General features: G+C 33.3%; 4 protein-coding genes across 8 annotated transcripts; 2 read left to right on the forward strand and 2 right to left on the reverse strand.

The window, feature by feature from the left end:
- Positions 1-5,593: 5,593 nt before the first annotated feature.
- LOC135120377 (uncharacterized) lies at positions 5,594-7,301 on the forward strand. The gene is made up of 10 exons (XM_064044676.1): positions 5,594-5,635; positions 5,689-5,749; positions 5,857-5,967; positions 6,030-6,101; positions 6,158-6,277; positions 6,353-6,436; positions 6,494-6,580; positions 6,644-6,808; positions 6,861-6,965; positions 7,015-7,301. The coding sequence occupies exons 3-10, from the start codon at positions 5,865-5,867 to the stop codon at positions 7,299-7,301; spliced, it is 1,023 nt and encodes a 340-aa protein (XP_063900746.1). The 5' UTR covers positions 5,594-5,635; positions 5,689-5,749; positions 5,857-5,864.
- Positions 7,302-7,323: 22 nt separating this feature from the next.
- Positions 7,324-8,768, reverse strand: LOC135120378 (46 kDa FK506-binding nuclear protein-like). The gene is made up of 5 exons (XM_064044677.1): positions 8,661-8,768; positions 8,512-8,601; positions 8,346-8,456; positions 7,574-7,714; positions 7,324-7,515 (listed from the first exon to the last, which is right to left on the reverse strand). Exons 1-5 carry the CDS (start codon positions 8,766-8,768, stop codon positions 7,324-7,326), a joined length of 642 nt encoding a protein of 213 aa, XP_063900747.1.
- Positions 8,769-9,065: 297 nt separating this feature from the next.
- LOC135120404 (uncharacterized) lies at positions 9,066-13,267 on the forward strand. The gene is made up of 16 exons (XM_064044709.1): positions 9,066-9,128; positions 9,181-9,238; positions 9,466-9,518; positions 10,060-10,131; positions 11,232-11,300; positions 11,413-11,500; positions 11,554-11,662; positions 11,746-11,830; positions 11,894-11,990; positions 12,054-12,199; positions 12,259-12,348; positions 12,403-12,487; positions 12,543-12,598; positions 12,652-12,725; positions 12,779-12,911; positions 12,962-13,267. The coding sequence occupies exons 7-16, from the start codon at positions 11,634-11,636 to the stop codon at positions 13,184-13,186; spliced, it is 1,020 nt and encodes a 339-aa protein (XP_063900779.1). The 5' UTR covers positions 9,066-9,128; positions 9,181-9,238; positions 9,466-9,518; positions 10,060-10,131; positions 11,232-11,300; positions 11,413-11,500; positions 11,554-11,633; the 3' UTR covers positions 13,187-13,267.
- LOC135120403 (RNA-binding protein 28-like) lies at positions 13,194-17,181 on the reverse strand. Of its 5 annotated transcripts, XM_064044708.1 has the most exons (18): positions 17,008-17,181; positions 16,719-16,958; positions 16,455-16,582; positions 16,296-16,405; positions 15,854-15,928; positions 15,467-15,598; positions 15,193-15,330; positions 15,048-15,135; positions 14,838-14,916; positions 14,623-14,761; positions 14,483-14,556; positions 14,335-14,429; positions 14,158-14,276; positions 13,981-14,088; positions 13,820-13,921; positions 13,651-13,770; positions 13,410-13,598; positions 13,194-13,355 (listed from the first exon to the last, which is right to left on the reverse strand). In XM_064044708.1, the coding sequence occupies exons 1-18, from the start codon at positions 17,175-17,177 to the stop codon at positions 13,233-13,235; spliced, it is 2,229 nt and encodes a 742-aa protein (XP_063900778.1). In that variant the 5' UTR covers positions 17,178-17,181; the 3' UTR covers positions 13,194-13,232. The 5 variants fall into 5 exon arrangements, with proteins under 5 accessions (XP_063900778.1, XP_063900775.1, XP_063900774.1 ...); XM_064044705.1 differs by having other exon boundaries at positions 15,048-15,330; positions 16,296-16,399; XM_064044704.1 differs by having other exon boundaries at positions 13,410-13,595; positions 15,048-15,330.
- Between the last annotated feature and the right edge of the window lie 139 nt (positions 17,182-17,320).

Raw genomic sequence — 17,320 nt, forward strand, 5'->3', positions numbered from 1 at the left:
TAAGAGCAGTAACAGTAGTAACAACACTTCTAAAAATAACATTAAAGCCACCACCGGCGACAATACTAGTAACAACATCCCCAAAAGTAGTTACAATCCTCTCAATGTTATACGTGAAAAGCATATATGGCTTGAAGTACTTTTCTTTTTATTAGGTAGTAACGTCTAAACCTCAGGGGATACTCGAAATCACTTTAAAGTTTTCCTTTTAATTCTGACGACTTTCGGGTAGCCACAAACTCTTCTTATTAAAGAAGTAATGAATTTTACTCCTGTCAACTACCTGAAGAGAAAGCACTTAATGTAGTTTTAAGAGGAATTTTTTCGGAATTGAACTGCGAAGAGTTTAAAGATCTATCGACATCAGGGGTTCAACCAGCAAAAAGTCGCTTGACTGAAAGGCTCTCACCCTCCATTTTTCTTTTGTTAGATTCCCCACCATGCCAAACAGTGGGCGTCCGCATTACGGAGGCAGGTGTAAGATATAAAGAGTCCTAACAGCTACTCTGGTATTCCTGGATTAAAGTGTTACCTCTATCCTTTATCTGTGAAGGCTCCCGTCGTCAAGTTTTTAAAGCACGCGACTATTTTTAAATCCTCTAGAGTTGATACTCCCCTTCTTATTAAAGGACTTATCGTTAAAATACGTTCTTTTAAGAGACGATATATGGAAGGACAGGCCTTTATTGATAATTAAAAAACAGTAATATGGTTAAATGAGAGCTGCGAGCCTTTTGAAGGAATACTATGGAAATATAAACTATTCCTTAAATCCCCACCAGCAGTACTTCGTGGGTATGGCAAGTGCTTATAAACCAGGAAATAAAAGGCCTGCCTCCAACCTGCATACACTGCAACTAATACCCAAACAACTTTTTAAAAATGCTTACAGGAACTCCTTAAGAAAGATTTCCCTTTACCTCGTGAATGCGAACATGGTCCTTTTTTAAAGCATACTAAGAGCTTTACCGAGGGCTGCTTAACTGCTAGTGGTTTAGTACGGTAACTTTTTAATATTTTATATAAAAATTATCTTAAAATGATAAGAAGCAAAACTAATTAATAGATATTAAAGTACAATTTTTTAGTAAAGAGATTTCATTTCACTTAAAAAAAAGAAAGTTGTATATAAGTTCATGTACATGATAAGTCTTTTTTTCCTTCTTGTGTCAACAAAAATGGTCCTACACTTGACCAAAAAAAAGAAAAAATTTGTTAGGAACAGTTAGTAACTTCCTTTACTATTATTTAACTGGTTTATTAGTTAAATTTTATTTAGTAAGTTGATGGAAGCATCGTGTGAATTCTCTATTTTTGGATATAGCTTCTATTTAATAAGGGTGGATGGAGTGGCGGAGCACAATTTTTTCGTAATGTTACTTGTGAGTTTGCGAAACAGCCTGGGCCTAGCAAACACTATCACAGCATTATATAATTTACTTAGATATTCTCTGGGCAAAGTATTTTCTATTATGACATTTAGAGGATGTAAGCAGTATATTTAAAGCGAATCAGAGCTGACTATTATACAGGTGTTATGACAAAGCGTACACAAATGCTTTGCGTGAGTAAATACCATAATAAAGCAATAAAACTTTTATTTTGTAAATATTTAAAAAGACAGGCGACACCGCAAAATTTTGTCAACATACGTTTAACAATATTGTGTGTAGCATTTTTATAAAGATGGTCGTTTTCAAAAATAAGTACCTTGATATGACTAAGAAGTAGCACTCATTTACATTAAACCATGCTGTTAATGATTTTTTTGCCAACCAGATTTTTTAAATAGCTGTTAGTGCGGCACTCATTTAGTAAAGCGAAAGGGGAGGGGAATGGAATTGGAGCCCTAGCTCTGAACTTTTACCATATAACATTTTTATGATGCTACTAAATTTAGCAATTGTAAACTAGCTATTAAGTTTATAAAATATATTACCTTAATAAAAAAAAAAAAAGAACCATAGTTAATATGGCTCTAGAAAGTTGTGTATTTTTATTGCGGTAGGTTCAGAACCAAGAGGCTTGGTATAAGACGTTCTCTAAAAACAAAAAAGATACAGTGATAAAAATACAATGAACTGAAGTGAGTATCTAAAAAAACAATTACTGAACCACTTTTGCAAGTAGAACAAGCTTTAATTTTTTAAATCCAAATAAAGCATTTCATTGTTACAATGATGCGCAAATACAAATATTTTACAATCAAAGAATAAAGAAAAATCACTTTTTACATTTCTTCTAATTAAAGCGTTAGTTAATCTATTTATTCATATTTTAAATTTCTTACGTTCAGCTAATTTCTTATTACATGGTATTCTAAGAAAAAGGTCGAAACAAAAGAAAGTATATACTTAATATTCTCATTATACATAAAACACCAGGAAAAAGTATTACAAATAAGTTATTAAACATTTTTTTTTAGTCAGTCAAAACTACGGAAAAAGTAGTTTTGCATAATTAAAAAATTTAAATTTAAAGTGTCTTTTTTTTAAATATTTACGGTTAAGGCAGGCGAAAAAGGTATTTAATCAAAAAGAGTGTACAGTGAGCCTACTAGAGCGCCTTAGCAAAAAGTTTTAAAAAAATTGCTTCTCTAGTTTGTATAATTTTTATTAGCTTCCAGAATATTTTCTCCCAATACTTTCGTTAACTGACACATATAATCCTTTACCAGTGATAGGATACACCTCTTTACTAATTTAGACACGTGATACTCATAAAGGAATTTATTTATAAACAAACAAGAATTGATTGCTTAGACCATATTAAAATTTGCATTAATATATCGTAACAAGGCCTCATATTATAGTTAATATATTTTGAGTTTATAAGCTTCTAAACTATGAAAGGGCAATTTAATAATGATTTTAAATTTTAATCATGTGCTGTTGGCTTTGTGGATAGTTTCATTGGTAGTTAGTGCCCAAACTTTTTCTTGCAAAAATAATCCCCAAGGCCTTAGTTACTCTGTAGCTTTAAAAACTTTAGTTATCTCAAAAAACAGCTCGGACCTACCAATATCAAAATACTATTTATTGGGCGTGGGGACTCGATATGAGGTTTTTAATGATATTTTAAAAAAACAAGGGATATAATACAGAATCCTGGGTAAACTCAAAATTAATGAATAGATTACTTCTTATGTACCTCAACTTGAGTTCGAGGGAGCTGCCCTATATAATTCCATAGTTATTACCAAAGCAGAAGCTTTAAGGTTTCCAAGAATTATACTTTTCTCTTAATACCCCTAATCCACCTTAATCCACAACTTCACAGTGAAGCGGAATGGACTATACTAAGAGACTACACTAAAAAGTATCAAGTTCGTCTTGTCAGTTTATATTCTACCCATACTTTTATACCAGGCAAGTTAACAACTACTAAAACCTTAAAACATAATTATTTGTAAAATAGTTGTGAGATAAGTAGAGTATTTTACACTCATTGATATAATAATATCTTTACTACTTATATTCGAGGGTGGGGGTAAGGTTATACTATCTATGATTTAAGCACCTATTATAATTATAAATTATTCTTATTTACGGTAAGCCTTAGCCTCAGGTATGCTTTCAGTTAATCCTTACAATAGAGCATGTTGTTTCCAGAGAGAAAGAGGGCGGGGAGAGGTGGACAATTAAGGGTGTAAGACACTTATTACTAAGAGCTAAGAGCTGCATTTCATTAATATTTATAGAGAATAATATAACTGCTGGTGTTTTTACGTTAAATTGCCCCTTTTGGTGTTCTTTGCGTGTTAGTTCTTTCTGATATTTCTTAAACGGCAACTGAGGCGCCCACTAAAATAATAAAGTGCTTCTGCTTAAAGGCTATTTTATTATCAAAGAAAATTTTTATTAAATCCTTTCTTTCAATATTTTATAGGAGTTGCCTTATTTTATTAATATAAAACTACTAATACGAATATTTAATAAAACAAAGTTAAATCTTGTAAGTTGTAGTTGTAGTGGTCAAAGTTTAGTTGAGGTATTTCATTTTTATAGTGTTTTTGAATAATTTCTCACTGTTTTCGTAAAGATAATAATTTCTAGGATAAAACTTTTAATACAGATATTATTAAAAAATTGTACATTCGTTTAGAGTCTGTATTTGTAGCAACCTCCCTCACTCATTTCCACTTATTTTTACCTCCATTTATATATTAGGTTCCTTTATTATTTGTTGTTATTTTATAAAAGGAAAAGTTTTTTATAAATTTTTAGCGAATAACGTCAATTATATATAATAATAATAATAACGGTGATGAATAAAACTGTTTTTAACTTGTCGGTAAGTAATTCAGAGGTTGAATATAGCTGGGTTATGATTTTGGCAGACTTGGAAGACTCACATTTTTTTTCATTTTTTAAGTGACAAAGCTTTGCAGGCTCTTAATCTACATTAGCGCCTCAGCCCCCCTTGGCATCGTTTTACCTTTTATACTTAAATTACTTTAAAGTTTTATAAAAATTATCAGACTCAAAGTCTTTTTGTTTATAACTATATATAAATTATTTAAAATAATATTGTCTTTGTTTCTAACCTCAACGCCCTTATAATAATATAATATTATTATCGACATCAAGCCCTACTTTATATTTACAAGTATTGTGCTTTATTTTATAACCTTTTTAAAGAACTGAAGACCTACAATGTACAAGACGGGTTTCTACATTTCGATGAAAATGCTATCAAATCTGGTGAGTTATCTTAAATATTCTTTTTCTTATATACTAAACTCCCGTACTTAATGAAATAAACTCTTATTCATATTAGGAATTTCAGGGATTGTATGTCACAAATGCTTCTGGTATTTGAACAAAAGCCAAATTGATTTCAATCCCGTCTATATAGTAAATTCTTCCTCCCTTTTGCCTGTTTTGCTATTAAAAAGTCAACTGAATGTGTCGGCTCGTCCGGGTAAAGAGATGCTTTAAAACTCTACAGAAATTCTATAGTAAAATACAAATCTTAGAAGAGTATCTTTTAGCTGCAGTGTACAAGCCATCTGGAGGCTATGAAGAACTGCACTTCTTGTACGACGCTAATTTCCATGAAATTGATCAAACCAGTGACTTTGGTGCACTTTTATTCTTAATATAGCTTTTTAAAACTTCTTATTTGTACTTTTTAGGGGAATTGAGGCATATCACAAAGTACAACTACACTAATTTAAATCTAGCGATGGCAAACGTTTGGTTTCAATGGTCTACTAAAGGTTCGCAGATTCTATACACTTCCCGTAAGTCTCTTTAAAAATGTACTCTTCTTGTAGGCCTTTATCTTGGGAAAAGAAGATTTTACTGTCAGATGCACATTGATGACTGGTTTTTGAAAACCGAGTTGTATAATAGCACAAAATCTCTGAGAGCCAACCCCGAATCTGTAGCTCTAGCGGCTTTGAGTTTTTATAATCTCAGCAGCAGACTACCTCCTGGTTCAGAAGTTCTAGTCGAATTGGCATACAACGGTGCGGGTTATAGGTTTACATTTTTATGTGAAAACAAGTACTGTAAAGTTAATCTTTTGCTAAATAAATAATAGCGCTTTGAATTACGGTTCAAGTATAGCAGTAGAGTCAGAAAAATATAAACATTACTTCAACTGGGTAACACACTGCTGGGATCACCAGGTCATCCCCATTAGTTGAATAGTCCTTTTTTTCTAGTCATAACTTCTTAATAGAACCTCGACTGGCTTGGGCCCAGTGAATGCGGTGGCCGGGAATACACTTGCCAGACTTCACGTTATCACGATCTTTTTATTCTTACTATTATTGGATTTATATTTTTTGCCTAAAACCGCTACTAGTGGCTATATTATTATAAAGGTAAACTAATTAATAAAATTCAGCGGATAGGATGGCGGCAGAGATAGAGTTTAATCTCAAGTTAATTAAAGGAGAGTTAATATATGCCAGTGAATATCCAGCATACAAGCTCAAAGGACAGAACGACACTACTGGTTTTTCTGCAAGCGTCATGAATAACAGGGACTCTAACCTTTATTAAATATTACTTCTACAGACAATGTTATGTTTCGAGGAGACCCCGATGGTCTTACCGAGCGCTTCTCTCCCCACAGCCTGGTGCCTCCTGGTTACGCAAAGCTTTTACAGTGAAGTTGTTTTGTTTAATAACCTCTTCTTTGATAGAGATATCAGGTTTATGGCCTCAGTCGGTTCCACCGCCTCCAGGAAGAAGGCCCAAAGCATTGCCTAAAAACACACCCATTTTACGCGTATTAGAGTCTCACGGTATCAACATTGTCACAGGTTTACAAATTTTATCATCGCATACGCCCACATCTTTGCAATTAAGTTTTAATTTTTGCTAACCGCCAAGGATAGGAGACAACTCTAGAAAGGAGTTGAGAAACCAAAACAACCCGCACCATGGAATTTACACCACCTTGGAAGAGTACGGAGTGCCGGGTGAGCTCCCAGCTGTTCAGTTCGGCAAGCCATACGTTGAAATTAAATATTCCACAGGCATTCTCATTATCCCCCGGTGGGCCCTTGCCATATTCTACAACACTCACGAGCCCAATCTGTACATGGAGGCCTATAACCAACTAAGTATTAGTGAATAATAAATTGCTACCATGATGCATGGTGCAATACTTATTAGACGCCCTACAGATGCTTGTAACTGGACGACTGGTGAGGAGTGTCGCTTAAGTGGTAACTACAGTTTTGAGGAAGCCATGGAGAGACAAGCACGCGTGACCACGACACCTTGGCTCCAATTCCGAGCAGATCCATTTATGTTTCACCAGCTAAACCTCTACTCCTTTCCCTACAACGGTTCTTATTACGAACTGTTCATTCTAAGTCTTGTATTATATGACTAATAAAGGAAAAAATTACTCTTTGGTGAGTCTCTGGGCTGAGAAGGCTTTAAAACACCTCTTCATGTATGTGGACAAGTTGCCTGTTCAGTCTCCTAAGATGGACACAACCGGTACTAAACTGCTATTATAGTGAGAGTTTACATTGAAGTTTCTCTCTAGGAAGACATTATGTAGATCGGATGAACAGAGACTACTGCGGGATCGAGGCCCGCGCAGGATATGACTCGCAAGGCCAACTGCAAAACATCCAGTACTGGCCGAGCAAGACGGACTGCCTTTCTATTCTGACCACGACCGACCCCGAACTACAGAAAATGTTCAAAACACTCGGCTACGACTTCGAAGAGTACGGACCTGAAACAACGCTGGAAGTTCCACTCACAGCAGGACATGGAAAGATGCTGACACTACGTAATCATACCTGTAACGACACGTTAATGCAATAAACTCATCCAATCAGGAGGATGTTTATTTAACGTACTTGAGATGAATTTCAAATACGAGAGTCGAATTAGGAGGAATCGACCCAGGGATGCCACGTGGGCCATAGGCTTGAGTTGGGGGCACTGTAAGGACCCGCGAGCCCCCAGCCTTCATGTCCGCAATGCCTTGGTCCCATCCTCTGATGACTTCCCCGCACCCGAGCCTAAACTTAAAAGGCTGTAGAAGGATGAGAACTTCTCTACCCTTAGCAAATGATGCAATATGACTGCTTTACCGGCCCTTTGAGGCAAGAGTCGAAAATCTTCCTGTTATTTAAAAAGCGGCCGGTGTAGTAGACACCCAGAGTTTTCCCGTGACGGGCAATCATTCCGTCTCCTATAGTGATATCTTCAATAACGGTGCCTCCAGAAAGTTTCTAGTTAAATTTAAGGTAACGGGGAAGAAAGGTTTTTTAAAAGGTGTAACAGAAAAACTTTGTTTCAAGTTAAACCACAGTTGAGCAAGTTAAGTTTAAAAAAGTAAAAACTTGGCAGTTTGTTCAAAATAGCTACTTATTATACGGTTATATTTAAGGAATTATAGTTAAAAATTTTAAGCCGACAATATTTAGCACTTATTCCATAAAAGTGACACAAAGAGAGCTATTTCAAAATATATTCAACTAAATAAAAGGACGCCAGTCACCAGCACTATTGCTGTAAAAATCTTACAGTTCTTTGTGACTTTAATAACGGGGCTGGACGCTTATGAATAGGTAAATCTTCTCTAGTCCTTTTATTTATTTCTTTTGTTTTTTTCTCATCTCTCCGATTGACAAGTTCAGTAGTCTTCCGAGCAACTATGTTATTTTTCTTAGCTTGTTTCAAGGGTGAATTTTTGGCCTCAGAGGCGACACTTGTACTACCTGCTAACTAATAAAAAGTATAATCTGTAAACTTGAACAATTAATATTTATTACTAAAAAAATAAGTTTTTGGTTTCACCTTCAATAACTTGGGTGTTTCTATAAAACAGCCTCCTTGAGAAACGTTTTGATTAAAACTCACAAGCTGTTGCTCGGTAAAACCAGTTAAATGAACCGGAAGAGGAGCTCCTTCACTTAAAAAAGAGACTTTTTCGCCAGTACCGAATTTAAAATTTACGGTATACTGGGAAAGCTATAAAAAGGCCTTAAAAGAAGTATAGGAAAGTCTTTTATTTAAAATGACTTACTTTAGAGTTTAAAGTACAAAGATAATACTTTTTATCATTAACAAGAACGGATAAAAATGCGGTTCCTTTAAAAGGAGAACTGAGTGCAATCTACAAATTTAAAAAATGATCCATAAAAACTTAATAACTAAAACTAGCAGGTAATTTACTGTTGTGATGCTAAAAGGAACCGAAACGGTCTTAGAGTACATTTTTTGAGGCTCTACAGTTAAAGCCCAAAATGAATTAGTGATTCCCTTATACATAACATTGGTCATATCAAGCTTGTAATATATGATGAAGAAATAAAACACGGAAAAATGCAGTACTCCTGAAAGTCTAAGTCTAAAATATACTACACAAACTAAACTTTACGACACGCGAGATACACGAAGCACAGCAACATGCTAAAACTGTCACAACATTTTCGTTATATTTTTTTGCTGGTCTGTACTATGTTTTTCAGGGATCATAGTATTATTGGAACTACAGTTTATCTTTGAGGTTTCATAATGTTAACCTTTATAAATATACCATCAGCCCGGTCGTGGAGGCGTTATTTTAAAACTTTAAATTTACACTCTGATTTACTTGAAGGTTTAAAAAGTATAAATATACTTGCACCCACAGAAATTCAGGTTCTCTTTTATTAAAAAAAAGGTTTTTTATCACTTTTCTATATATATGAAGAGGAAAGCATTTCCTTATATTAAAGAAAAAGATTCCGTTCTTGTGGTTAGCGAACCAGGTACTATAGACATATATATTATTAAACTTAGCAGACTATGTTCATTTTTATATTTTAATTATTTTACTCTACAAAAATTATAATTAGTAGAAAAGTTACCTTTTGTAATTGTTTGTTTTTATTTGAGCTACAGAATAAATCAAAATAAGTTATATACAGGTTCACTTATGATAAAATTACTCCTCTTTCTATAGTTGAGCGCTTTATACTTTAATTAATCTTCATAGGGAGTGGAAAAACTTTGTCATATTTAGTCCCAATTATAGACGAATATAAAAAGGTATAACGTAAGATTTGAAGTAGCATTTTCTTGAGGATCCTAATTTAAATTTATTTGTTAAAAAAACTTTTTTTTTTTGGTTATTGAAATTAAAACAATTTTTAAAAAAAGTTTAAGGAGGTTTAAAATATATTAATAGCATAGAAAAATTGTCCATACAAATTCAGTGTATGCAAGTATTTTATTATTCGCATAGATTATGACTTTATTAACTATTATTTTCTTATAAGTTTGTATGAAATTTATAATTTTCTGTAGTTTTTTACGAATTTATCAATAACATTTTGAAACTATTATAATTTTTCAATATAGTTTGTTTTATTTTTTATTATTAGCTTTATATAATATAAAAGTTGCTTTGCTTTCAGGATCTTAACAGTGGGGCGTTATATTTTTGTGCACCATCTTTAAAATTATAATAAAATTTTGTTTTTTATAAACATGTTTATATAGATTTCTAGGTTTCTAATTTTAAATAAGAATTTATTTTGTACGAATATCCATGAATTCTTTTAATATACTTATATCTTTATATTTGTAGAAATTTTCCACCGAATCTTCTCTGTTTGGCCTGGTTTTTGTTCCAACCACCGAACTTGCTGAGCAAGTAACGGTAAAGCTTTTTTTTAAAATTATATTATATATTAATTATAATTTTTAATTAATTCTTTTTCAATTTTTAAAATGCCATCACTTATGTTAGTTTTTTATCTGTTTTATACCAATTAAAAATTTATAAAGCGAAGAAAATTAAATCTACTCTAGCTTTTGTTTCGAATTACAACATGTAATCGCTTTGCATTGGTCCCATCCTAGGCACTTTTATTAAGAACAGCACATTTAACTTTTTGGGATTTTGTAAGCGTCTTTAGGTAATTTTGTGGGACGCTAAAGGAATAATTCGGGGAGGTGGATGTTGAATTTTTTTTTATTTACTACTCTTTACAAAAGTCATCTTGAATTTATTATCTTCGAATTATTTTTATTAATCTTTGTTTTATTACTATTATAATGAGAAAGCGCTTTAATATATTTTTATATAAGAATATACTGTTTAAATTATATTTACTTTCTATACTTATTCCATTAGAGTGCAGTAAATTATTAATTTTTTTTAATTAGATTTTTATATAAATCTTTACTATTAACGATTTTATACTAACAGGCCCTAAAATTGATTAAATAACCTTTTTTTACCTTATAAATCAAATATTTGAACTTAATTATTATATTCTTATACTTTATTTGTTATTTGTACAATTTTTTTTACTATGACTTAAATTAATTATCTGTTATATTTTTGTTATATTTTACTAAATATATTTCGGCTTATAACTATTTAGGTAACTTTTTTTATAAATTTATTATTTTTAGCAGCGGTGTATAGAATAGCTAATTTTAAATTACTCATTTATTAAGAGTTCGTGATAGTATTTCCTATAAAAAACGTTTTTAATATGTAATCTTAACTTTCTAATTGAATTACCTTCACATAAGTTTATCAAATTTTTTCGATTTGCACTATTAATTTTGTTTTGCTTTTGCTTGATTTTAACTCAAAACTTATAAATAAATTGAATATTGACTAAAGTTGATAAAGTCAAAAAGCTGGTAATTTTGATATTTTTAATAATAACAGTAACTTTGTTCCAAAAAAAAAGTTCTGATGAAGTTTTATCTCTAGATTATTATATTTATTTTTTCTGCGCTCAGAAAGTCATTAAATCTCTATCTCATTGCGTCAAAATCAAAAGTGTGTTTTTCAGGCCCACGTTACCAGCGGTGAGTTTTTAGACCGTTTTAAGTTATTTGGTAGTTTTTTACATGAACATATACTTAAATACATCAGTTTTCATAAGCGATATCGAATGGTTAAAACTTTATTTTATTGCAGGCAACTTTCCTTAAAAGACTTGAAAAAGATTCTCCCCAACTAGTTGTCACTACTCCTTTTCATTTCTTAAAGGCTATAGAAAAAGGAGGTTCACTATGTTTGCTGTGCGTTCATGCTCATTATTATTATGAGGATGATTAGCATTCAAGCCGTTTGCGAAGTTGCGGTACGTTGTTGTGGATGAAACGGACTCTCTTATAAGAGACGACTTTGGACGTGTTATGCAGAAGATATTCACCCTTATTAAAGGGTCTGACTTTGCACTTAATTAGTGTGCTTTATGCGTATTATTATGAAACCTTTCTTTCTTTCCACGTATATTGGTAAGAACAGCGCTTGTGTTAAAGCTGTGTTTGTTACTGCAACTTTTTATAAGCCTTTTTGCAATGAATTATATCACCGTTTTCCACGAATGAAGGTTTCTTTTTTATATATACTTTTCTTGCTAAAACACGCTAAACTCTTCTCTCGCAATTCGCAGGAGTCCGTTCATGTTATATCTGATTCATTGAACCTCGCCAACTACAGAGTGAAGTACACTTTTGTACGCTACTCGGCGAACAGCACAGAAAGAGTAGGTAGCGCATTGACTATTTTACCGCGGAGCAAAGTCTTCTACCTGTGCGCCTGCCGCTGTCTAGAGTACCTCCTGCGGTTTCTTCAGGGCGGTCGAGACCTCAAAACGATTATCTTCTGCAACACACTGCGGACAGCCGCGCTGCTCTCATCGCTTCTCAGCAAAAGCCGCATATCTCATTCCTATTGGAACGGTAGCCTCCTGTACACTGTACTTCTATGGCCCCCCGTTGCAAAATATATAGTGCGCTCAGTCTGTTTGTGTTGCAGCAAAGAAGGCAGGCTCTTCAGAATTTTAAGGAGGAGGGCGGCGTTATTGTAGCTACTGACTCTCTGGGAAGGGGACTGGACTTTGTAAACGTGAGTGGCTGGTCTACGAGGAGAGCAGCTTGATTTTTACTAAAACATTGACAGGCTCAAGTGGTCCTGTTCGACTTCCCAAGAAGCGTGGAGGAGTGGGTACATCGGGTCGGAAGGACGGGGAGGGCGCGGTCACAAGGTCGAATACTTCTATTACTATTGGTTAGAATTATCCGACTTCACTTGCTTTGCAGGAAGAGTTCTCTGTTTCTACTGCAAGAAAAGCGCCCTTCTTGCCTGTGAGATTAGCGTACTCCTACTGCCTTTCTTGTCTTCACAGAGGCCCTCTCATCTGCCTTTCAGAATGCGCTGAATCAGGGAAGTCTGGCCGCTCTGTCCTCCCGAGTCGAACTGCCTCGAGAGTTTTACTTCCGAGCAGGAATGCTTGCTTGCTTCTACACTTTTGCGGGTGTTTTATTCCGCTAACTAAAGGCGATCCGAAGTACTATAACAAAAGGCGCATTATTGAAGGCAAGGACGGCAGGAAGGTCGTTTTTCGGCCAATGCCATCTCCTTTTTACAGCCAAGAGTCAGCTTCATCCGCCAGCATCGAGAAAATTCAGGTACACCGCTTACAGCTTCCTTGAATAGCACTGCGCTCACGCACCAAAAGAACTCCGATGTGAAGGCCAAAAGAGTGCACGTAAAAATAATCGACATCCGACCTTCCGCCATAGAAAAAAGGAGGAACAAAAAAGGAATTAGGCTCTCTTGTCACTCTTCTTCAAGTACTGCGACATACAGGAAGGCAAGAAGTCCGCCATCGGAAGGCCGGATGTCTCGTTCATTGGGAAACAAAAGACTCGATCATTTAAAAAAGTTTCAAATATACGAGTGAATAATAAGCCAATCATTTTATTAATAAAATATCAAAAATGGGGCGATTATACTTCGTACCATTTTCGCCTCTTTTCTCGTATACTTTGAAGTTCTTTCTGCTCGCCAAATAATAGTTTTTTATATTTACCAACCAATCGCGAGAAATGGGCTTCCTGGTCAATCATTTTCTTAAAAATAACAAAAAAATGATTCTTTAAGTATCAAAAATACTATAACAATACTTTCATAACGGGCTTCTTCCTGGTAAGATCCTTGGCGGGTACACTGGGCAACAGAGCGCCCTTATCGGAACGTATAGACTTTTGCGCAGTTGTTTGCTTGCAATTTAACTCCTTTTTAACACAATCTCCGCGTGCCTTTGCTCTCCTCTTTGCCTGAAACCGCTCGCCCAAACTTTTTTTCTTTCTCTTCTAACATAAAAATATTAAAAAAAAAGACAAACCAAGACAATATAAATCAAACTTTCGGCTGAAGGGAATCGCTTTTGTTTTTTGTTTTATTCAGGTTTTCAAGTGCAAACTCCACAATCAGCCGTTTTTCGGGGCTGAAAAATTCGGGATTGTTATTTAAATGCCGGAGTGCCTATAAATAATCATAATCATAATAATAACAACTAGCAACAAGCACGTGCCTTCAGGGCAGAATCGTGTTGTTTAAACTCTATGAAACAGTAACCCAACGAGCGGGGCCTGTTGTCCTTCCCCAGACGTTCTCTGTTTCGAAAGAGAAGGACCTGATAAAAGTAAAAAAGTAATGACAACACCCCAAATAATGATGATAATAATAATAAACCTTTTTAACAGGACGGACACAACTTTCCGTCCTTCCGGCCTCATTAAATATTTTGCGCAGTTGAACTTCATCGACGTGAAGCGGAATGTTCCGGACTGATAATCGCGTCTAACAAATGACTTATTAACTGATCTCTTTATCAATACTAAGAATAATAGTAATAATGATATAGAAAACCTTTGAAACCATAAACGAAGGATTCTTTAACTTGAGGTTAATTTCCAGTTGAGATTTACGGCGCTTAGCGAGATCTGAGTGGCTGACACCCAGAGACGCCTTGCTTCCTGGCTCAATATCTAAAAAGTATAACAAACCAATAAAAATAATAATAAAACGACTTTATAAACAAGTGACATCCTTCCTTAGCCAAGTAGAGATTTCGCAAATCTTTAATTTTTTTAGGTTTCTTGTTTAAATTACTTTCTTGAGAAAATTTACTTGCCTTATTCCTAAAGAACTAGAAATAAGTACAAATAAAAAATAATAAAAGAAAAAAACGAGCCTATCAACAGCCAACGTGACCAGAAGTGATCGTCCCAAAAGTGTAATCCCGCCTTCGGTCGCCTTGCCAATCACCTGCGGTCAATTTTTTAAGCATAACCACGTGGTAGTGCATGCGTAAAAGTTTATCAGCCAATCCACCACAGCGCACATGGCAGCCTCGAGACACCGCTTGACGGATGTCTCATCTTGAAATTTCACAAAGGCCGAGCCTTTTGATTTCCCAGTGGCGGGATCAACAACGACTCGCGCATATAGGATTTTTCCGAACTTCTCAAAGCTAGAAAAAATATGATTTATAAAAGATGGAGTAGCAAAAACGCGCTAGAAAATTATATAGCGTATAGCCGGAATACCACTTGAACAAGTCTTCATTACTTGCAGAAAACGGCAAGTTGCGTATAAAAACAGTTCTGCCTTCGCTGACGTCATTAACTAGAGTACACAAAAATTATAACAATAAATTTAAAGAATAAAACTATAATCAAAAGAAAAGTAAACAAAATTGTTCAAATTTTAATGAAAATAGTTACTGATAAAAACTAATAAAGAAATATAAAGAAAACTTTGGGGATACGGGTTCTCTTCCAAATCTTCCAAATCTTCCAAATCACTTAAGTCTCCCTCTGAGGAACTTTCACTTTCAATAGTTCCCTTAGTTTCCTCAGAAGATTCAATTTTAAGTGCTGGATCAGCAGAATCTATGACAACATTTTCTTCGACTCCGTTGTCGCTGCAGTGATTCTCAGCAAGAGTGTTAATCTCCCGCAGAAATTTGTCCTTGGCCAGAGCCCAATCGGCTGCAACGGGTCGATCTTTAATAAAACTTCCGTTTACCTTTTTGATGGCCTTAAAAAAATAACTTAAAGAATTCATATATAAATCTATTATATAAAAGTAAAATAAAATAAAAAGTAGAAAACTAAGCAAAAATAACGTAATTAAAAAAAATTCAAGACAATATTTAAGAATTAAAACTCCTTACAAGTTGAGCTTCTTTTTCTTTTAAAAACTGTATAAATGCAAATCCCCGCGGCTTTCCATCTTTTTGAGGATACTCGACTTGTAAAACCATCCCGAACTTTGAAAAAAAATCTTTTAATTCTACTTCGGTGCACTATGCAAAACAAATATATATATAAATTAATAATAATTATTTAATAATTAAAAAAATTAGAAATAAAAATACGTCGCTCTATAAATTTATATATATTAATAACAGGAAATAATTTAAAAAGGAGTATAAAAACTTTTCCTTATTAGGAATATATAATTTAATATAAATAATAAAATTTCAAAAAAAGTATTAAATATAACCTTATATTATTATTTCAATAAGAACAAGGTAAATTTTTCTTTATAAAAATAAAACCTGAAAACTCAAATTCCTAATTATAATTCTTGCATTCTTATTAAACCGCTTTTTTTCCAAAATTTGAAGAGCTTTCTTCAATAAAAAAGTAATACAAAAAACAGATGAGCAGATATTTTAAAATTTTAAGATAAATTGAACACATAAAAATTTAAGTAGGAGTCATACAGTTGTATAAAGTTAATTATTATATTAAAAAAATTAAATTAAATAAAATATAAATTTTATTTAGTACAAAGAGATGTAATAAAGTAAACTTTAAAGGTAAAAAAGGATCGACCTTGAATAATGATTTAATAAATAATCCTAAAATATAAGAAGAGGAGCGCATAACTAATTATTAATATACTAAAAAATAAAGATTTCCAAAGAAAACATTAAATTAATTTTGAGGGTATAATTAATATAAAAAATCTTAATATTAATATGTATTAAATCTCACCAGATATCGTGACTTTAAAAATGCCACAACTTCTTGACCCTTTACTTTACAACTCGCTAATTTTTTTAAAACAGTTTGCGCCGACTTACGAGATTCAAAAAGAACTTCCGCTATCATAAATCAAAAAAAACTAAAATTTGGAAAAACAAAATGATATACCCCGAAGTTTGAAGTCATCAGATTTCTGATACACTACTTTTTTGATTTTACCAAACTTCATTAACTTATTTTTCAAAGTCCGTCGAGGAATAAAATTTCTCGAATGGATAATCAACGTCCTCGCATTACTACATTATATATAAAATAATCATTCACTGTTATAACTAGAGTTATCAGGCTATTCTCTTTGCTAAACTTTGTAATTCACTAAACTTTTCTTAATAGAAGGTTATAATAATATAGTTTTTGCTATTAGGAAATTACCCTTCACAAGTAGACTCAAGATTCACATTTTTATTACAAACAATTTTAGAAACATCGGTAAGATGGCCAGCTTTTAAAGGTTTGATGTTATGTTTTCGTCTAACCCTAACATCCTCTTTCGATTTTTTTTTAGCTTTCTTGTATTTTTTACTTAATGCGTAGGCAGCGTGTATCCTACAATCGTCTATTAAAAGGTGTTTGGCCGCCTCCAAGGCTTTTGAAGCATCTTCTCTAAGAGAGCTTTATCCAAAGTCATTAAATAATCCTTAGTTAATCAAACTAAACTTACAATTTAACATAACCAAAGCCTCTTGATAAGCCCGTTTCTTTGTCGGTAACGATAAAGCACTTTTTAACAGGTCCAAAATCACTCATCAATTTTTCCAAAAGATCTGCAGAGGTAGTTTTAGGCAAATCTTTTAAAAATAGTGTTTTGCCGTCACATATTCCAGTAGTCATTTTTAAATAAATAAAAATACATTTGTTTTTATGTATAAATGTTATTCAAAAACTATAAAAATAAAGTTTTTTCCTAGTTCATTTTTTTGTCAATACATTAGCAATAGTTAGAGGAGGGCTACTAAGACGCACGCTCTTATTTG

Source organism: Zophobas morio, unplaced genomic scaffold (genome assembly GCF_036711695.1).
Source record: "Zophobas morio isolate AGI-343-1 ecotype UQ-CSIRO unplaced genomic scaffold, CSIRO_AGI_Zmor_V1 ptg000379l, whole genome shotgun sequence".
In the NCBI taxonomy this organism is placed as follows: domain Eukaryota; kingdom Metazoa; phylum Arthropoda; class Insecta; order Coleoptera; family Tenebrionidae; genus Zophobas; species Zophobas morio.

Coding starts and splice junctions, on each gene's coding strand:
- LOC135120377 (XM_064044676.1), top strand. CDS start 5,865: ATGGCGGCAGAGATAGAGTTTAATCTCAAGTTAATTAAAGGAGAGTTA. Junction 5,968..6,029: donor AGGACAGAACGACACTACTG/GTTTTTCTGCAA, acceptor TTACTTCTACAG/ACAATGTTATGTTTCGAGGA. Junction 6,278..6,352: donor CGGTATCAACATTGTCACAG/GTTTACAAATTT, acceptor CGCCAAGGATAG/GAGACAACTCTAGAAAGGAG.
- LOC135120404 (XM_064044709.1), top strand. CDS start 11,634: ATGCAGAAGATATTCACCCTTATTAAAGG. Junction 12,200..12,258: donor ACGGTAGCCTCCTGTACACT/GTACTTCTATGG, acceptor TTTGTGTTGCAG/CAAAGAAGGCAGGCTCTTCA. Junction 12,488..12,542: donor GGGGAGGGCGCGGTCACAAG/GTCGAATACTTC, acceptor CTTGCTTTGCAG/GAAGAGTTCTCTGTTTCTAC.
- LOC135120403 (XM_064044703.1), bottom strand. CDS start 17,177: ATGACTACTGGAATATGTGACGGCAAAACACTATTTTTAAAAGATTTG. Junction 15,331..15,466: donor AAGAAAAAGAAGCTCAACTT/GTAAGGAGTTTT, acceptor TATTTTTTTAAG/GCCATCAAAAAGGTAAACGG. Junction 14,430..14,482: donor GTCACGTTGGCTGTTGATAG/GCTCGTTTTTTT, acceptor CTAGTTCTTTAG/GAATAAGGCAAGTAAATTTT.
- LOC135120378 (XM_064044677.1), bottom strand. CDS start 8,768: ATGACCAATGTTATGTATAAGGGAATCACTAATTCATTTTGGGCTTTA. Junction 8,602..8,660: donor TTCCTTTTAGCATCACAACA/GTAAATTACCTG, acceptor TTAAATTTGTAG/ATTGCACTCAGTTCTCCTTT. Junction 7,715..8,345: donor GTTTTACCGAGCAACAGCTT/GTGAGTTTTAAT, acceptor AAATTTAACTAG/AAACTTTCTGGAGGCACCGT.